This window comes from Cervus elaphus, chromosome 25 (genome assembly GCF_910594005.1).
Source record: "Cervus elaphus chromosome 25, mCerEla1.1, whole genome shotgun sequence".
NCBI lineage: Eukaryota > Metazoa > Chordata > Mammalia > Artiodactyla > Cervidae > Cervus > Cervus elaphus.
The window spans coordinates 4,175,302-4,196,380 of record NC_057839.1 but is presented as its reverse complement, the minus strand read 5'-3'; the positions used below and the strand labels follow the sequence as shown (position 1 = coordinate 4,196,380).

The 21,079-nt window shown below is 50.3% G+C and overlaps 1 protein-coding gene and 1 non-coding gene across 3 annotated transcripts in view; both read left to right on the top strand.

Moving 5' to 3' along the window:
* Positions 1 to 21,079, top strand: part of SLIT3 (slit guidance ligand 3) — a 721,395-nt gene that overhangs the window by 653,914 nt on the left and 46,402 nt on the right. For both annotated transcript variants that reach the window (XM_043887427.1, XM_043887428.1), the window contains 4 exons: positions 6,827 to 6,898; positions 9,289 to 9,452; positions 11,461 to 11,585; positions 18,774 to 18,871. In XM_043887427.1, coding sequence (XP_043743362.1) covers positions 6,827 to 6,898; positions 9,289 to 9,452; positions 11,461 to 11,585; positions 18,774 to 18,871 — 459 coding nt within the window. The remainder of the gene's footprint in view (positions 1 to 6,826; positions 6,899 to 9,288; positions 9,453 to 11,460; positions 11,586 to 18,773; positions 18,872 to 21,079) is intronic.
* On the top strand, positions 4,299 to 4,403 carry LOC122683995. Its single transcript, XR_006337901.1, has one exon. It is a non-coding gene; the product is annotated as a small nucleolar RNA U13 (small nucleolar RNA).

The window sequence follows — 21,079 nt, the reverse complement described above, 5'->3', positions numbered from 1 at the left end:
ATAAGTAATAGTAGTATCAGTAGCTGCATGTGGACATTTGTATATTCCTTTCTCATATCTAAAAGATTTCATTAATTTGATTAAAATTACAGAAATGATCCAAGACCCAGGGATACTGGCAGTTGGGATGAAGAAGGAGGATGAGCAGCAAGGTCTAGCTATATACAAAGGCCAAAAAGTGTTCTGGAAAGCAGGAAGAAAGACCTGACGTTATGAGAGAGGGGGAGAGAGAGAGAGAGAGTGTGAGGTGGGAGGAGAGAGACGGAGAGTGTGTGTGTGTTGGTAGGTGGGTATGAATATATTTCAGAGAGTACATTGGTCAAGGAGCTTTGAAGTACAAAATATTGTGTGAAAATATGCTTTTCCTACCTGATTCCTAATCTAAAAATAGCTGGAAGAGAACCTTCCCCCAGACATTCTAGACCTTGGGGGATCCGCCTGTTCCCTGATCTTTGCCCCACCCCGAGCCACATGCGTTGAGTGCGTGTGGTCCCAGCTGTCATCCCCCAGTCACAGGAGGGCCGCCTGGAATCAGTTAGCGCCAGGAGGCCTGTGTCAGTGTGGGCTTGTGAGGGAGCAAGCGGGCCGTTGTCATTCATCATCCTCTGTATTTTTAGCTCCTGGTCCCTGAAGTAAGTCCCTATGCTTGCTGCTTCTGCACCCAGGGCTGTTCTTCACTGCTCGGCCGACGTATGGGCCCTCCCTGCAACATCTCTGTAAAGGGCTCCATTTGCCCTCTGCTTGGTTACCCTCAGAGACCAAGAGCTCACTCCTTCCCAGACAACCATATTCCTGGTTTTTGACCTTGTGACATGTGGGATCTTAGTTCCCTTTGCCCCCTGCAGTAGAAGTGTGAGGTCTTAACCACTGGACCACCAGGGAAGTCCCCACCTGGTGACCAGATATTGAACATCAGACAGTCCTGGTGAGCCAAAAGGTGACTCCTTGTGACCTTCAAACCATGATCCTGGTTTGACCCTTTTTGGTGCCACACAAAAAAAATAAGTTTAATTATGAGCTTTAGAAATCAAGAGTGAGTCTCAGAAATTATCCTGTCCAGACCATTCATTTATAAGACAAGGAGACAGATTCAGAAAGGTTGAATGCCTTGCTCAAGTTCGTTCATCTATTCATTCTTTCCTGTGTGCCCACTGTGAGTTAGTGCTATGATAAACACTGGGGGGAAGGGGTGGAAATAGTAAAGGTAGCACAGTTTCTGCTTTCAGAGAGCACACGGTCTAAAGGGGAAACAGAGCAACTGCAGTACTGGGTGATGCCCGTAAAAGACCCGTAGAATACAAGAGAGGCACATAAGCCAGTGCCGGTCATCAGCAAGCCTTTCTGATTTAAAAATAGTTCTCAGTGCTGACATTTATTAAACCCTGACCATGCACTGCACACTGGGCTAGACGCTTCTGTTACATTGTCATATTCGCTCTTCCCATCAACGCTAGGAAGAATATACCACTATTATCCCCATTTTCAGATGAGGAAACACAGGCTTGGCAAGATTGAGTAGCTTTTCCAAAGTGACACGACCAGAAGAGAGTCAAGTTGGGGTTTGAACCCAAGACTGTTTGCTGTCTGAGTTACTGCTGTTGACTTCTGTTCTGAAGGCTTAGTCTGAAATGTCAGAGAGCGTTACCTAAATAGGGGTGGAGTAAAGAACATTCTAGGCAGGAGAAATATACGTTCTCTGGACAAGCCTGGAAGTCAGGAAGGGCATGTGTGTGAGGAGTGCACACAGGAAGCTCTGTGAGGGGCTGGAATGTGGCTTTTGGGGGTGGGGGCAGGGTGGAGACTGCTGACTAGTTACATGGTGGGAGCAGGACCAAGGCCAGAAGCCGTGTCTCTTGGCTTCCAGCCTCGAGCTCTGTCTGCTGCCTTCCCTCCTGCTCCATTGTAGGTTACCATCTATTTATGTATTTGGCCACACGGCGTCTTAGTTGTGGGGTGTGGAATCTTTAGTCGCTGCATGTGGGATCTAGTTCCCTGACCGGGGATCCAGCCTGGGCCTCTACATTGGGAGCACAGCATCTTAGCCACTGGACCACCAGGGAAGTCCTGGTTATCATCGATTTTTATTGCCTCTCAATTCAGACTTTTCTTGAAGACTGGGGGCGGGGGAGGGTACATGGCCTCTTTAAAAATAGACTTTTTTCCCTACCCAGAGAGGCTGGGATGAGAACTAAAGAGTGGGGTGGCATGAAAGATATGGGCAGAGAAGTAATGGACACAGGCCGGCTCTGCCAGAAGTCGTTGTGTCTGCTGGAACCCCACACGGGGCTCCTTGGGAACAATGGGCTGCATGGCTTCAGGCTTCCACCCTGGGTGAGTAATGCCTTGAGAGGAATGGCCTCAGGGTGTCCTGGAATAGGGAAGGGAGGAGTTGGGAGAGTGTTTGCAGTAATCCTGGCTGACACAATGGAGGGCTTGCCGCGGGTCCTGCTCTGCGTCCTGCATCAGCTGAACCATATGTACATCCTAGCTTAGGATGCAGTATATGAGATGCCTTCCCGAATGAAGGCAAAGACAATCAGTTCAAACCTCCTTAGACAGAAATAGAGACTGTATCAATGCAGGGAACTGAAAAATGCAATAGTAGGTATTAGCTTCTAGGGCTGGACGCCAGTACCCCAGGGGTACTGTCAGAAATGCGCCTTTCTCTGCCTCACAGAGTGAAACTGCCTCTGTCCTCGTAATTCCAAGGAAAACCCCAGAAATGTCTCTCATTGACTTGCTCAGGTCAACATGCTCAACCTCAGAGCAATCACCGTGACTCTGATTGGGCAGACCTGGCCCATAGCTCTGCCCACAAGGCCAAACCACTTGGACTCAGAAGTGGAGAGGGGTGAGTCCCCATGGAAGAGGGAGGAACTGTTAACAGAAAAGAGGTGTTTGATGTTGATCAACCCATACCCCAAAAAAGTATCTACTACAAATTGTTTAGTCGCTAAGTTGTGTCCAACTCTTTTGCGATGCTGTGGAATGTAACCTGCCAGGCTCCTCTGTCCATGAGGTTCTCCAGGCAAGAATACTGGAGTGGGTTGCCATTTCCTCCTCCAGGGGATCTTCCCAACCCAGGGATCAAACCTATGTCTCCTGTGTTGCAGGCAGATTCTTTATCACTGAGCCACCAGGGAAGTAGATATTAAGAACTCCTCCATTTTAGAGATGAGAAAACTGAGGCACAGAAAGAATATGTCAGTTGTCTAAGTTACACAGACATTGATTATCAGCATAAGGATTTGAACCCATGTTTTCTGATTCTAGACAGCCCCCAGGTCACCTTGGAGTTGCCTAGTTTGCTCAGAAGAGAATTCACCCACCCCATCCCACATTTAGGACAAGGGCAGCTCATGTCATCTATTGTACAAGCCTCGAGCATCACCTAGTTATTCAGATCCAGGTTCAGGCAACCGAGAACTGACAGGGAATGGTTACGCCCTCCTGTTGCTCTCATGATGTTCTCACATGCACCCTGGAGTTCCCCAGGCTGCTTGACCACCACCTGAGAGTCAGGTGGAAAAAGGGAGCACTGGGCACTTGAAGATGAGTCATGTCCAGTTCAGAGTTGCTTGCCAGCACCTGTCCCCCATCACTCTTCCCTGCCCTCCCCACCTCCATGAGGTATAAGGGAGAACAAGAGAGAAAAGTGTTTTCCAGGAGGATGCATTGGTCCCACTCCCCTGGCATCCTTTAAGAGGGTGACTGGACATGCAAGAGTCCTTCTTTGGGGGCCAAACCAGAAGCCAGAACCTGCAGCCTAGGCCGATTTCTGTAGCATTGTCCCAGTCAATTACAGCCCCATTACTTGCCAGTTTATAGAGATCTCAGCAGCTCAGCTCATAATAAATGGGAGTGTGACTTGCAGGAGTCACAAGACCAAAGCTGCCTTTGGGTCATTTGGTGTTTTTAAATTAGAGCTTTGTGCCTCTCCAGGGGCCCGAGCCGCATTGGAAATGATTAACAATGGGGTTGGGTGCATTTGCTTGCAAACAGCAAGCAGCCATGAAGTCATCCACGTTAATAGCAGGCGGGAGCCGCTCTGATTCATAAGTGACCACATGGATTAGAGACTGAATGATACTGATAAATGTGTGAGGGAGTGCTTCAGCCCCTTCTTATCCAGAAAGGTGAGAAGCTACCCCGAACACTCTTTAGAGGACTAGGTACTTTCATCCTGTTGTCCTGGCTGCCTAAGCATTGAGAACCGATTTATGGTAATGAGGATAGCAACATGGGACAACCAGGTGTGGTCTGGAGGACCCGGGCAGCAGTAGAAATGCAGAATCCAGATCCTTTTGTAGTTCATAAGCATGATGATTGGGTGTTCACGCTGCTGAGTGACATGTGTGTCCCTCCAAACCTTGTTACGACATCGGCACATTACCTGTCTGACGTAAAAAAAAAAAAAAAGAAATGCAGAATCCGCTGAATCAGAATTCCTGGGAATGGGGTTCAGAAACATGCATGTGTATTAGCCTCAATGCTCAGTTAGCTCAAGAGGCTCTGCTTGTTATTAAGTGTAATTAAGCTCACATCTATATTCCAGCTGAAGACCCAGGGCAGGCTAACATCAGCTAAGAGGAAAACAGAAGAGCAGGTTCTTAAGTTATTATCCTGTTTACACTTCCACAGTCAATGTTAATCACCCCTTCGTTTAACTAGGGCTCCCTTTGCAGCCCAGGGGATGGTGCCCAGCAGTCACTAAGGAAACCTTTGAGTTTCTGTGGCTGTCCTCCACCTTGGCCAGACCTTCCCAGGCCAGACCCAAAGTGAGTCATCAGCATGGGGATTTTTTTTCTTTGCAGTGGATGACGCATCCTTTCATGGGGGGATAGCCCATGAGTTGGGGATTCACTCGTGTTGTTACTTCAGCAGCAAAACCATGTTCCTTCAGCTTTTTCTCAGACCTGTTCTCCAGGCATTTATTAAAAGCTCAGTGTGTGCCCCCACCCTTCAAGTGAGAATAGCTCCCAGTTACTGCACCACAGAGTAGAGAGAGGTATGATTAATGCCAAGGAGGTTGCCTGGCCCCTCAGACATACTGTCAGATAATGCACATAAGAGTGAGACCCACGTATGTGTGTGGTTGATGCCAAACCCTTTCCCATAAAGATGAATGTCCAGCTCCAGGGAATCTCTCCAGGGGCCGAGTGCCCCCTTCCCTCTGTCTCCTCAGCTGGGGTTGACAGCAGTTCTCAGTTCAGTTCATTCGCTCAGAGTGTCTGACTCTTTGTGACCCCATGTATGCAGTACACCAGGCTTCCCTGTCCATCACCAACTCCTGGAGCTTGCTCAAACTCATGTCCATCATGTTGGTGATGCCATCCAACCACCTCATCCTCTGTCTTCCCCTTCTCCTCCTGCCTTCAATCTTTCCCAGCATCAGGGTCTTTTCCAACAAACCAGTTCTTCGCATCAGGTGGCCAAAGATTTGGAGTTTCAACTTCAGCATCAGTCTTTCCAATGTATATTCAGGACTGATTTCCTTTGGGATTGACTGGTTTGATCTCCTTGCAGTCCAAGGGACTCTCAAGAGTCTTCTCCAACACCACAGCTCAATTCTTCAGTGTTCAGCTTTCTTTATAGTCCAACTCTCACATCCATACATGACTAGTAGAAAAACCATAGCTTTGACTAGACAGACCTTTGTTGACAGAGTAATATCTCTGCTGTTTAATATGCCATCTAGGTTGATCCTAGCTTTCCATACAAGGAGCAAGCATCTTTTAATTTCATGGCTGCAGTCACCATCTGCAGTGATTTTGGAGCCCCAAAAATAAAGTCTGTCACTGTCTCCACTGTTTCCCCATCTATTTGTCATGAAGTGATGGGAAAGGATGCCATGATTTTGTTTTTTGAATGTTGAGTTTTAAGCCAACTTTTTCACTCTCCTCTTTCACTTTCATCAAGAGGGTCCTTAGTTCTTCTTCAGTTTCTGCCATAAGGGTGGTATCATCTGCGTATCTGAGGTTATTGATATTTCTCCTGGCAATCCTGATTCCAGCTTGTGCTTCATCCAGCCCAGCATTTCTCATGATGTACTCTGCATATAAGTTAAATAATCAGGGTGACAATATACAGCCCTCCCTTCCTTCTATCTCCTGAGCTGGGATTGATAGCATTTCTCAATCCCCCTTAAATCTCTCTAGGTAAATATGAAGGGAACCAGACTTTGATCTGTAGCAGACATTGTTCAAGACCCTTTTACAAATATTACTAATGGTTAACCATCTAGTACTTAGAAAATGCCAGGCTTCACGACTAATGCACCCACAGCTCCCTGCTGTGGCAAATCTCCTTACTTTCTTCCATTCCCGTTTTACAGTAGGAAACCAAGGCCCAGAGAGGGTGAGTAACTTTGCCCACAGTCATAGAGCTGGTAGGTGGCAGGGTCAGAGTTTGAATACAAACTGCTCAGCTCCAGAACATCCCATCTCAACCACAGTTCTTCCCATTATCTCTGAAAGCCCAGTGTCTCCTTTAAATAGCTATCTCTCTCCATTTTTCAGCTGTAAAAATGGAGGCCCTGAAAAGGAAAGTAACTCACCCAGTGTTCCACAGCTGAAAGGGACTGATTTCTGATTCCATCCCACGTCTAATTCATCTTGGTCTTTCCCAAACCCTCTACCCACTGCATTCCTGCTTCTGAGCTAGGTGTGGAAACATCCATGCCCGTGACTTAAAGGAGACATCCCCTGCTGCGGCCGGAGCAGGGCTGTGTGCTTGGAGGCTTGACTAGCCGGCCTGGGACACCGGGAGAGGGTACTGAGCTCAAAGCTCTCACTGAAGGTTGATCTGATCTGTGCTTCTGCTTCAGAACCCTCCACGGCAACGACATCTCCAGTGTTCCTGAAGGCTCCTTCAATGACCTGACGTCTCTTTCCCATCTGTAAGTAGCCCTGTTTCTCCCCCTCATGCATCTACTCAAAACAGAAAAGATTGTAATGCCAGGGATAGTAGTGTCACTGTTACCACCTCGGTGTGATTCTTTCCATATGTATGGAACGTATTTTATTTACAGAAATGTACCCACACTGTGTACATTGTGTATTCCCTGCTTCAGATGCCTTCATGGACATCATCATTAATTATGTAAACAATATAAATGTTTAACAAGAGTGAACATAAAATTCTTACTATGTGCTCAACACTTTAAATGAATTATCTCATGTATTTCTTATGGCAAATAAGGCATTTTTATCCCATTATGAGACATGGTGAAACTGAAGTTAAGAAAACTGAAGACTTGGTCCAGGGATTGCACAGCTAGTGGGTGGCAAAGACCTGGTTCAAATCCACGTTTGCCTTGATGCCAAAACACAGATGCTGTCTGAACTCAGCATCAGGTAGCCCCTCCCACTTCACACAGGCGATACTGAGGCCCCTAAATATTAGGTATTGCATATCTCTCCCAGTGAACATGTTTGAGTGTATTTATAGACTCTCTGTATATTTAATTATTTTCATATTGTGCATATATACTACAATACTGATATACATGCATATTATGAAATATTCAAAAACTAGAAAATTAAAAGTGAAAGTCACTCAATCGTGTCTGACTCTTTGCAACCCAGTCCATGGAATTCTCCAGGCCCAAATACTGGAGTAGGTAGCTGTTCCCTTCTCTAGGGGAACTTCCCAACCCAGGGCTCAAACCCAGGTCTCCCACACTGCAGGTGGATTCTTTACCAGCTGAGCCACAAGGGAAGCCTAAGAATCCTGGAGTGGGTAGCCTATCCCTTCTCCAGCAGATCTCCCCACCCCAGGAATCAAACCAGGGTCCCTGCATTGCAGGCAGATTCTTTACCAACTGAGCTATCAGGGAAGCCCAGAAAAGGCTATGGTTAAAACTCAGTGGAAATGAGTGTTTTCCTCACTTGGGTGTTTTCTTCCCAGACAGCACTTTGGAGGTATCTGCACTGAAGGTGTCTTTCTTTGGAGGCTTCCCTCCACTACATTTTGAAGCTGAGTGCTATAGGGGAGGAAAAATTTCCTTATATCCTCTTTGGTTCTGTGGCCAGCCTGACATAAGACACATTAACAGGAGAAAAGCATACAAATCATTTAATATTATAAAAATATAAAGTGTACATGGAGTCTTCAAAAGGAAATTGAAAATCCAAAGAAACCGTTGAGCCCCAAAGTTGATAGACGTTTTTCTGTTTTTTTGTTTTGTTTTTTTTTTCTTGTCCATGCTGTGTGGTTTGTGGGATTTTTAGTTTTATAGTTGCCCAGCTAGGGATTGAACCTGGGCCCATAGCAGTGAGAACGCAGAGCCCTAACCAGTGGACCACCAGGGAATTCCTGTATATGTTTTTATAGAAAGAATGATAAAGTGTGGGGCTATAACAAGACAAAGGGCTTCCCTGTTGGCTCAGTGGTAAAGAATCCACCTGCCAATGCAGGAGATGCAGGAGATGGGGATTTAACCCCTGGGTTGGGAAGATCCCCTGGAGGAGGGCCTGGCAACCCACCCAATATTCTTGCCTGGAAATCCCCATGGACAGAGGATCCTGACGGGCTATAGTCCAAGGCATCGCAAAGAGTCAGACACAACTAAGTTACTATGCACCCACGTAACAAGACAAAGGGGCTTGTGTGAGAGGCAGTAAGTCAAGGGACAGTGACTAGGAAATATTTTAGTAGGTTTGTTTGTACAGATCCATTCTGGTGTCAATTCCCAGTCTCTGGTGATAAGAATGTTCTTTTCTTTCTAGTGCAGGGAGGGTACCTTTCTCATAGGAAATATGACCTGCTTTTAGGCAGAAACAGCATCTCGTGTTTCCTAAGTGCCTTCAGCTCAAAACAGTCAATAGCCAACGCAGCATATTTGAGGCTGGCATGCTCTGAGCCCCCTTTGGTGGTCTGAAGCTGCTTCCTAGGTTGCTGGGTATCAAAACCTTCTCTCCGAGTATATCCTCCAGTGCACCCTTTAGTGGGACATGAGAGCCAGGTAATCAATGGCAGAAGGCCCACGAAGCTTCCCGGAGGGGCTGGAATTGGGGGTGAGTTGAGGATGGGATCTCACCAGGGTAGATGAGACCAAGCCTCAGAGAAGGGAGGGGCTTGTGTGGGGTTGAAACACCTTCAGGGATTGGAGATACAGTCTGAAGTCATTGACTTCACCCCAGTGGGAATAATGTCTTTGCTGGTCCTGCTGTTGGACACCCCCAGTCTAGGCAAAGTCTAAATATTCTACTTTTTCAAGGGGCCGAGACTTTGGAGCCTATGGGCCAGGTTGGGCAGGGGACCCTGATTTCCTGCTCTGCCTCCTAGGGCACTGGGAACCAACCCGCTCCACTGTGACTGCAGCCTCCGTTGGCTGTCAGAGTGGGTGAAAGCTGGGTACAAGGAGCCTGGCATCGCCCGCTGCAGTAGCCCTGAGCCCATGGCTGACCGGCTTCTGCTCACCACGCCCACCCACCGCTTCCAGTGCAAAGGTAGGTGCTGGCCCGCCCCTCCACCCATCTCTGCCCCCGCCCCCCTGCAGGGTCTGCCCTGCCTCCAAGAGCCCGTCAGAGCTAGGCATCTCAACAAGTGTGACTTCTGAAGCCACTGTCCCCTTTCTTCCATGGGCCACACAAAGACTCAGATGCTGAAACCAATGTAGACCTACATCTAAGTATCCGTTTGTCATTTGTTCCCCTAAGTCCCTTGCTGCTATTTCTATGTATTCCTCATTGACTTCTTTCCTTACCTATTTTTGCATAGTTGGGAAAATCTTTAACCTGAATTTTTTTACCCAACATTCTTAGAGCATAAGCATTTTCCCATTTTACTATAGCATACTTTGATCTCATGAGATTTTGATTGACTGCAATTATCATGATAACAAACTACTACTAGGTTCTTATTCTATGGCAGGCATTCTGTTAAGCAGTTTTTCATGTATTGTTCATTTAATTCTCACTTTCCATGGAGTCATTTAATTTGCCAAAATGAGAAACCTGAGGCTTACTGAGGTTAGTTGACTTCTCAAGATTACACCGTTATGAGAATTCCAGGTCTTTCTGATTCCAGAACATGGTCTTGATCACCAAGCTGTGACACTCCACCATAACTCCACAGGAATTTAACCAGTTCCTGAGTTTGAACTTTTAGAGTATTTCCAATTTTTTTTCCTTACCATGGCTGCATAAAAGTCTGTCTCTATTTAAAATTACATCCTTAGATAAGATTCAGAGAACAGAAATTACTGAGCCAAAGTATATGATCATTACAAAGGTCTTCACATTTATTGCCAAATTGATTTCCAGAAAGGGTTGTAACCAATTTTCACTCCTAGTAGCATCGTTTGAGTACAGTTTTCATTGGACCCTTGCATTATTTTATCTCATTTTGTAATCATTGCTAATTCAATAGGCAAAATATTGTATACCTTTATATTTTGCCTTTGGTTATTGGGGGAACTTTTTTTTTTTTTCCAAAAACTTACTTTCCATTTGTACTACACATTTGTCTGTTAATGTCCTTTATTTATCTCTTAAGGTCTCGATATTTATTTTGATTTACAGATATATTTTACCTCTAAAACTTCATTATGTCCCTGGAACACAGTTTCTCTAGAACAGACAATGCCCTGTTCTTCAGTGAAGCCAAAACTGAGCCAACTGGCGCTGGTTCTCAGTCAGGCCATTCTGTTCACCACCCCCACAAATGGTCAGACTCACTCTGGGGTCAGTCTCAACCCAGTCTCCAAACTGATGACTGTCACCCCAGGTCCTGAAAGTCCTGCCATGAAACAGGGCGTGACCATCCAGGACTGTCCACGCTGGCAGCAGCGGTGGCACAGCCCTTGTGGAAAGCTCTGTGCAGGGACGTGACCCCTCTGCTCCCAGCCCTGACGGCCGAGGAGCACAGGGCGTGGCTGAAACTGTCATGGACGCAAAATACACTTGAGCCCCGCTGGCCACTGTGAGCACCGTTGCTGCGTCTCCCGGGCCGTGTCTCACCTCTTCCTGCCGACTCCAGGGCTCTGTAAGGAGGACTTCCTCTGTGTGCCTTTGGCCCAGGTTCTGAGCCCTCTGTAGCCTGGCAGAGACTACTCTGTGGGGAGAGGTGTTTGGGGAAGGAGGGATGGGAGGTCCCAGTGGAGCCTGGGCCTGGAGCTTCCCGAATATAAAAAGATACACAGGGGGTTTCTAATTATGGTGCATTGTTTGCAGATTAGCACCAAAATCGGATCAGGCTAATTAGAGTAATTGATTTGACTGAGAAGTGCTTCTGAATGATGTCCCGCTGTGATTTTTTTCCTCTCCGGATGATGACTGAATTAATGGGACTCTAGCTGGACTGGATGCACTGGCTGGAGAGGGCCAGCCGCCGTCTGGACAGAGATGAGGAGAGCCTGGTGGCTGACCAAGGAAGGGGCCAGGGCAGAGGAGAAGGGAGGGGTGGCAGCGAGCCTACTGGGGGACCGCCTGCCAACTCTCTGTGGTTTGCCGTCAGGGCCGGTGGACATCAACATTGTGGCCAAGTGCGACCCCTGCCTCTCCAGCCCGTGCAAGAACAACGGCACGTGCAGCCGGGACCCGGCGGAGCTGTACCGCTGCGCCTGCCCCTATGGCTACAAGGTACGCAGGCCACCCCCACCTTCCAGGCTGCTGGGGGGCGCTGCGCCCTGCTGACCATCCCTTCTCCAAGGACAGTGCATAAGTCCACTTTACAGCTGACCCCAAAGCAGTATTTGTCAGCAAACCCCCAGAACTGGTGGGGCCTTCCCCGTGGTATCACATCCATGCCAATCACAGAGGACCTCATGTAGTCTTTTTTTTTCCTTCAGTTTTTTGGGGTTTTTCCCTCCAAAGTTTTAACTTTTTATTTTGTATTGGGGTATAGCCAGTTAACAGTGTGAAAATTTCAGGTGGATAGCAGAGGGACTCACCCATACATATACGCGTATCCATTCTCCCCCAGACCCCCGTCCCATCCAGGCTGGTACGTAACAGTGAGCAACCATCCCTCTGCCTTACAGTAGAAGACCGCTACAGTCTTGACAGTGATGCAGTGAGATGGGGAAGAAATGTAATACTTGTATTTTCTTAACTTGAACGTGGGCAGATTAAGTATCAGGAGTTAATTTGCCTCCAATTAGAGACATCCCTCGAACCCACCAGCATCCTGACTTCCTTACGGAGGGATTCCTGAGTCTCCCCCACCCCCGACCCCTCTCTGCTCTCAGAACAACCAGTCCTGAAAGCACTGGTTCCAGCTTGAGGAGGTTCAAGGATGGGGATTAACAGGCCTACAGGCTGCCAAGTCAACCTTCCCTGTTGACAGGCTCAGCACAGCCAAGCCAGGATGGACATTTCAGCTCTCCTGTCCTCCCTGGACACCCAGGCTTATTCCAGAGTAACCCTTGCCTCCTTCCTCCTCTCTCTGCCACATCTACAGCACATTAACCTCTGGGGAGAATGGAAGAGGTCCTATGCACTCTGCTTGGCACTTTATTCATCTTTTCCTCTGTGAGGAAGGATTTATGAATTCTCATTTTACAGACATGGAAACTGAGCCGCAGACCTGTTGAAAGAGCTTGACTCAATGTCCCAAGCTTGTAAGCAGTCGGGTTGGGTTAGGACCCAGGGCTATATGATTCCTGAGCCCGCCCCCTTCCCCTGGAGGGTTTCCTGGATAACTGAGTCCTTCAGCGTGCCTCACAGGGGCCAGCAAAGTCATGACTGGGTCCTCTTCCCCACAACCCTCCCAGCTTCCCAGATTCCAGCATCCCAGGGCCCCCATCGGAAGGCTCTAGGTGAACCGAGAGTCTGTAGCCAGTGCCCAGACCGTCTGAGGCACACACCTGGTCCAAGCTGAGTGGGAGGGAGCTGGCAGCCCTGGTCTTCTGTCCCCAAGGGGTCTGTGGGTATCGTGACAAGCTTGACAGGCAGACTGGCTCTGGGCAGCAGGCCTCCGAGGTGGCTTTCTCTGCTGCAGCCACGCCCCCAGTAGACAGTGTCAGAGTGCCATCTACAGGCCTGAGACAAGACAGCCAAGGGATTTCTTTGAAGCTGGGCAGACGGCCCTCCCTGCCCAGGCAGCCAACCCCAGACACACACACACATACATACACACACACACACACACACACACACACACAAGGTGGTCCCAGACACACACACACACACTTACATGCATGTGCTCAGTCACTCAGTTGTGCAGCCAACTCCAGGACCTCAAACTCAGGGTCGTCCCAGACTCCTGCCCCACCCCCACACACACATACACCCTTACATACATGTGCTCAGTCGCTCAGTCATGTCCAGCTCTTTGTGACCCCGTAGACTGCAGCCTGCCAGGCTCCTCTATCTATGGAATTTTCCAGGCAATAAGACTAGGATGGATTACCATGCCCTCCTCCAGGGGATCTTCCCAACCCGGGGATCAAACCCATGTATCTATGTCTGCTTCGTTGGCAGGCAGGTTCTTTACCACTGCACCATATATGTATACATATTGTAGGGGAAGACTAGAAATTAAGCAGACACGCTCCAGAGACCTGGATCCTCACATTCCTTTATATTCAATGGAGAAAACTCAGGTTATGGATTTATACTGATCAGCAGGTGTCGATCCCGGCTTTGTCATTTCCTAGTTGTGTGGTGATAACCAGAGGCTTCACCTTGGGCTTCCCATCTGCACACTAGGATAGGACCCATCCCAAAGTCTTACTGTGAGAAGCAGATGTACAATAACACATGCAGTGTACCTAGAACAGTCCCTAGTATTCAGTAAGTACTTAATAGCTGATATATGGCTGCCTTTTACCTTCAGCCTACTGCTGGTCCCTAATGCCAGGGTGGTGGCTCTCGGGAACAGGTGGTTTCCCTGGGGATTATCAGTCTGTGACACTGAACTCCCAAGGAGTGTCTGCTGCTTTCCTAGAGCTGTGACATGTATGACATCCCCAATTCTGTACACGTGTAGTCATCTTTTTAAGCATCGACTCTGCACCAGGCACCTGGACTTCATGTATTTATTCCTTCCTCTGCTTGTGAGGTGGGTGGTGTCATCCCTATGTTAAAGATAACTACTTCATACTCTTAAGTCTCACTTCCCTCACCTTAAAGCTGGCCTGAGTCTGACAGTACTGGAGCCAGGCTCAAAGACCCAGGCTTCTTCCCATCACACTTGAGGACAGTGTGAAGCTTGCCTGGCCCTCGGTGTCAGAGCAGAGTGCACCCCTGGGGTTCCTGCAAAATGTTGCTGTGTGTTTGGGTTTTGCTTATAAGATCCTGAACATCTTGCCCGTTTTGGAAGAATTTGAACAGAGATTTTGATGTTTAGGAAGTTGAAGGGCCCAGGCAGGTATAAAGTACATTGCTGCTGCCACTGCTCATGGTGATAGGATGATGCTGGTGGTGGTGACTATGGTGATAGGATGATGCTGGTGGTGGTGGTGGTGACCATGGTAGTATTGTTAACAGCTGGCTTTACTGAGTGCTTACTGCCTGCCGGCCGTGTACTAAACGAGCTACATGCATTATCCTGCATGGTCCTCATCAAAGCCTTAGCCAGGATTCAAAGCTCAAAGTCAGCTGGTTCCAAAATACATGCCCTCAGCCCGTGCATTCACTGTCCATTGGCAACACCATGACATGGCTGCAGAGGAGGGTCCTTGGCCATTTATAACCTGCCTGAATCTCCAGGACAGGGAAATACACAGGGTGCTGGTGAAAAGAACACCACCGGGACCCTCTGGAGCCTGTCTCTACCTGACATGACCTTGGACAGCTCTGGTTCTCCTCCCCACCCGTCTCAGGCTCCTCAACAGTAAAATGCAGCAGACTGAACCAGAGGGGTCCCTTAATCGCATATTGATCACACTCTTTTTGGTTACGCCTGCTTTCCTTTCTGCCAGCAGAGTGATTGGCGTAGTAGTTCTGGGTGAATTGCTAAGATGACAACAGTCACCAGACAGCTGCAAAACGCAGCTCAAAGTTCTAGCATTTATCTAGCTGTTCCTAGAGATCTCCATGTTTCCAGTGACTAGTGAGTGACCTTGAGAGGCCACAGTGTTATAGAAATAGCATGGCAACCACTGCTGAATGTTTGGTAGCAGCTACTGTACATCTGTTATAATGCCAGGTCCCTGAGAAGCAATTTAAGTGCATTATCTCACTTAATACTCTTAACTGTCCTCTGAAAGAAGGACAATCTCTTTTGATAGATGAGGATACCGAGGGTTCAGAAAAATTGAAAAATATACCCACGCTCACACACCCGGGGAACACATTCGCTAAATCCAGAGCCCAGCTCCGTCTTGATGCAGAGACTGTGCTAAGCCCTCCACTAGTAACTGGCTCTCTGTAGCCTCACTTTCATCACCTGTAAATGGGGATAACCATACTCACTGCAGAGCTGTTGTAAGGATTAAAAGGGGTCACGTGTGTCTTGGCCTCCTCAGTACCAGCATTCAGCAGACTCAACAAAGCATAACTCTCACCATGATTCTAGGATTTGAGAACATAAAATGGAAATTTTGGCTGATTTTTTGCAGCCATTTAGCTTCATGCATATATGTTCAGTGTCTCAGAATAGTGCTTCTCACTCTTCGAGGTGTACAGAGACCTTGTTAAAGTGCAGGCTCTGATTCATTAGATCTGAGATCGGGTCTGAGATTGTGCATGTCTAACAAGCTTCCAGGGGACACCAGGCTGGTAGTCCAAGGACCACTCTTTGAGTAGCAAGGTCTTAGAGCCACCCTGCTGGCCCCATCTCAGAAACAGGACTCCAGTGGAGTTAGTTGTTTCCAAGATCCTGTAAAGGAACCTAGAAGTCCTGGCCAAGTCCCAGTCCCACCTCTACCACACACACACCATAGGGAGGGGGTCATGAGAGATAACCAAGGAACGTTACAGATCTAGTGGTTTGAGCAAAATGAGGCTCAAGAGAGTAGAACTAAGCTAGCTGGCCAGGTGTTAACAATGGTGGTTGTTTCTGAAGAGCCTGTAAATGATAGAAATCCCCACCTCTGGGCCCAGGCACCACATTGCCAAATACAGGCTCTGCTTCCTGGATTCCAGTGCCCTGTGGCATCTGGGGCTAGAGGAGACACCACCTCCACCCCTGCCCCACCCCAGGGGAGGAATCCCCCGGGAGCCTCTGGGACTTGCAAGTCCCCAGAGCAAAGACACTGGCCCAGGCAGGAATCAGGGAGGCCATGCCTTGACCTGCTCAGGCAGGTCCTGCAGTCCAGGCCCATTTATCCACCAACACACAGACACAGACACACACACACACACACACACACACACACACACACACGACACATCCTTCACCATTCAGTTGCTGTTGCTGTTTAGTCACTAGGTGGTGTCCGACTCTTTGCGACCCCATGGAGTACAGCCCACCAGGCTCCTCTATCCATGGGATTCTCCAGGCAAGAATCCTGGAGGGGGTAGCCATTTCCTTCTCCAGGGGATCTTCCCAGCCCAGGGATCGAACTCAGGTCTCCTGCATGGCAGGTGGATTCGTTACCATCTGAGTCACCGGGAAACCCAAAAATCTATCTCAGGCCCCTATCATCATCATGGTCTGTATCTGAATAGCTCTTATTTATGAGCTACCATTATCTGCCAGGGTCAGATGCCTTAGATGAGTGTGATTTCTAATCATTTGTTAAATCCATACAATAGGTATTATTATTGCCATTTTACAGATAATGAAAACAAGTCTCAGAGAGAACTGGTAATTTCCTCAATTTAGCAGCAGCAGTCAGACCAGCATGTGCGCTCAGATCTGCCTACCTGCAAAGCCTGTGCTTTGAGAGAGGCAGAGTAGGCGCCCAGCGAGCAGTTCCCAGAATTGGCTTTGGACTGGATGTCTGGGTTCAGCTGTGCTGGTTCCACATACCGCTGTGTGAGAGTGGACCTATTGCCTCACTTTCCAAGTCCATCTTCCCTCTCAGTAAGAGTGAGGGTAATAACACCACACCCATATTGTAGGGGTGTTATGAACATCATACACCATTGTGAATGTGAAACTCAGCATGAGTCCTGGAACAGAAACTGTACTCCGAATATGGGAGTGAGAATGAGCACTGCAGTTTCCATCGACACACGGGCTTGCAGAAAGGGACCCCATGTTGCTCTGGCTTAGGATAAGCCCAGATCTCCCCTCCGAGAAACCTGTGACGGGCACGAAAAGCAGCGGACAGATGCAACCCTGCCTTCCGGCTGCTGGAGGCCGGACCTGAGGCTGCAGAGCTGAGGCAGTGGGAGAAGGCAGAGCCCAGGAGGGTCCAGCCAGGGAGCCCAGTGCCTCTCGTTGCGGGCACGGGCAGCAGTGGCAGAGTGGGAAGGAGGGTTTTCTTGGGCAGATGGCGAGCAGGTGGTGTGGCGGTGGGAGGGCTCCCGTGATGGCCCCCGCCTGGCCCCACGCCCACACTGAGCCCACAGCCCAGAGGCAAACGCAGCAGACATCCCTCTCCACCCCCCCACCCCCGCCGCCAGATTGCACAGGTCATCCAGGGAACCGGCTGCCAAAACCTGGGTGCAGTGCTGGTCCGTTGATGCCACGGGAGAAGCTGGTGGCAGAGGACCAAGCCTGGGGCAACTCCCTGGGATGGAGGCCTGTCTCTGCGGCGCCTGTGCCCTCACTGTTCCTCCTCCCTGGCATGCGCCTCCCCACCTGCACACAGTTGGCACCTTCTTAGTGCACACATCCCCTTCAGGATGCCTGGTACAGAGAAATCCCACTCTGCCCAAAATTTCTCTCACAGGGGGTCTCGGGGTGGCCTGCCATCAGGATCACCCAGAGAACTTAAGAGCAAATAGCAACACCCATGCCCACGTCTGGACCAATCAGAGACAACTCCCTGGGGGCTTGGCACTTTAGGCCAAGGTCTGTTGACCACACTTCAGCCATGGTCTACCCTCCAAGTTGTAGATGACAGTTATGCCTCAGTGAGGTTAGTGATAACATCATCTACTGGCATTTATAGAGTACCTACTATGTGCTAGATGTGTTATGTAATATTTTAAGCACTTCCTTATTGAAACGTCTAGTTCAACTGTGGTAACAGCTCTTTGAGGTAGGCTTGTAGAAGTTAAAAAGTTAATACAAGGTAAAGGTCAGCCAACCAGGAAGAGGTGAAGCTGGGAGATGAACCAGCGCTTCCAGGCTCCAGAGCCCCTGCTCTCGGCCTGTGGGTTGGGACAGTGAGGAGGGGGTGCAGTCTGGGCAGTAGTGAGGCTGGGGGCCCTGGTCCTGAGCTCAGCTCTCATCCCCCGCACCGTGCACCATGGAGAGACCCAAGGCAGGGGCTCCCTCGGGCTTTCCCCGGGTCACACAGACAGCTCGCTTGTCCCAGAGCCCGGGCGACCGCCCCCTGCCCTCACCCCAGAGGGAGCTGGGAGCCCGTGGGGCCTCCTCATCATGGCGGCCGCGGAGGGCCTCCCTCACGACGTGCTCCTCTCTCTCCTCAGGGCAGAGACCGCCCTCTGCCCTCACCCCAGAGGGAGCTGGGAGCCCGTGGGGCCTCCTCATCATGGCGGCCGCGGAGGGCCTCCCTCACGACGTGCTCCTCTCTCTCCTCAGGGCAGAGACCGCCCCCTGCCCTCACCCCAGAGGGAGCTGGGAGCCCGTGGGGCCTCCTCATCATGGCGGCCGCGGAGGGCCTCCCTCACGACGTGCTCCTCTCTCTCCTCAGGGCAGAGACCGCCCCCTGCCCTCACCCCAGAGGGAGCTGGGAGCCCGTGGGGCCTCCTCACCATGGCGGCCGCGGAGGGCCTCCCTCACGACGTGCTCCTCTCTCTCCTCAGGGCAGAGACTGCACCGTGCCTGTCAACACCTGCATTCAGAACCCCTGTCTGCATGGAGGCACCTGCCACTTGAGTGACACCCACAAGGGCGGGTTCAGGTAACAGCTCACCCCGGGCCTTCCCTCCTGTCTGCCTGGCGACTCTGCGGCAGGTGGAGGAAACCCAGCTGCGCGCCTCCTGTGGCCCGCGCCCCGCCCAGCCCTCGGTGTGAAGGACTTGAAGGCTTTGCCTTCCTTGTAAGGCAGCTACTGCTATCCCTGTTGTACAGACAAGGAAGTTAGGGCCTCAAAGGGATAAACTGTTTGTCTGCAGTTACACAGAAAGTGTTCAGACTGGCATCTGAATTCAGGGAGTCTGTCTCCAGAGCCAGGAGGTCTCCAAGGGAAGCTACAGTTGCTGGCTGAAGTCACAGCAGGATAGGGTAATCAACAGCTCAAAAAACCCGCCGGCCTGGAAATTCCACTATTCTTTCCTGTGTTGATTACATGCTCATTATGTGCCAGGCACTTAACTCTAAATTTCATTTAAATCCTCCCAAGGACCGTAACCGATACAGGTCGTTCCTGTCCCCATTTAACAGATGGGGAAACCGAGGCATGGAGATTGATTTACTCTGGGTCACATATCCTGACACTCATCCCTGAGTCTTCCAACCCTGCCGTTTCCTCCCTGGCCTAAGAGCTCAGGAAGGGAAGAGGTAGAAGACACTTAGACTTTTTTCTCATTGTCTTTGGAGCTGGCCCTCTGGGCCTCTGGCCAAACCTCCGGCGCCTTCCTGCTTCCCACCCACCCCTCGCGGCCTGCTGATGCCCAGTTTCCCGGGCTCTACCCTGGCAAGAGCAGATCAGGGGGCGCAGGCCCATGGGGCACCCCCAAAGCGCCAGGGGGTCAGGCAGCAAAGGAAGGGGCACTGGGTGCTATGCTGCGTGAGGAGGTCGGAGCACTCAGGTGACAGACAGTGAACAACCACAGGCCCTCTGGCCGGGTGACTATGTGGTCTGTGAAAGAAATTCAGCTTCTGGGTGCCAGGTTCTCCCTGGGGAAGACAGCTGCCCACATCTCCATCTGCCAAGTCAGCCCCATCAAACTCAACTCTGGAAAAGTGAAATTCAAGGCTGAGCTCATTTTCCTGCCTGTAGCGGGCCAAACCACCCACTCTCCCCCATCAGAGTGGCCGTGAGGAGAAGCCACCCAGAGCGCACGCAGCAGTGGCCACGTGGCCTCAGCCAGGAGGCACTCCTCCAGGACCGGAGAGCCTGGCCCCATCCCCACCCCAGCCCCGGGGCCCGCGTCGTCCCCAAGAGGCCGGGGCACCCCTGCAGGTATCACTGCCCTCTCTGCGGGGACACGAAAGGGTCTGTCTGCACCCTCCATCACTGAGGAAATCCAGATGAACTGGACTTTTTAGGACTTAATTTTCAAGGAAAACGGCCCTATAGGGTTTGGAAAATGGGATGCAGGGCTCAGGCAATGAGGCCCCCATCCTGGGATGCATAGCTTGTGTGGGGCCCCCCACCCTGCCCCACCACCCAGGGCTGCACCTGGCAGGCTGGCACAGGGAGGGCCCCTGTCGGGTGGCCTTGCTCCCGTGTCCCTCCTCTGTCCAGTGACCTCAAGATGCCATAACAAAGGACCGCAGGCTCAAGGGCCTGGAACCAGAGAGCGGCTTCTCACACAGCTCAGGAGGCTGAGGCCCGGCATGGAGGCCTCAGTAGGGGCACACTCCCTCTGAAACCGGGAGGGGCTCCTTTCTCGCCTTCTAGCTGCTGAGGGTTGCTGGCAGCTTCAGGCATTTCTTGACCTGCAGCTGTGTCACTGTAGTCTCTGCCTTCAGCTGCACACACAGCCTTCTCCCTGGGTCTGTGTCCACATGACTGGCTTCTCTTAAGGACACCAGTCATGTGAGATTTGGGGCCCATGCCACCCCAACGTCACCTCATCTTCAGTTAGCTCATGACAGCTGCAATGACTCTGTTTCCCAATGAGGTCACGTTCTGAGGCTTGGGGGAGGGGGGTTAAGATGTCAACATATCTTTTTGAAGGGACACAATTCAATCTGTGACACCTCTGACTAGTCAGAATTCTGGAAGCATCACCTACCTCTTCATCCAGATGCTTCTTCAGTCTTGAAGCATTGACTGTCTGCTCACACAACAGGCAAAGGCTGGCAGGGCTGGCTGGACAGGAGATGTGACTTGCTGTCTGTCCACACAGCTGACACAGTGCTCTTGAGATATCAGTGACATCCCCTCTTCCCTCCTCCCCCCACCTTCCACCAGGTTTCCAGTGAGGACAAAAGAGACTTT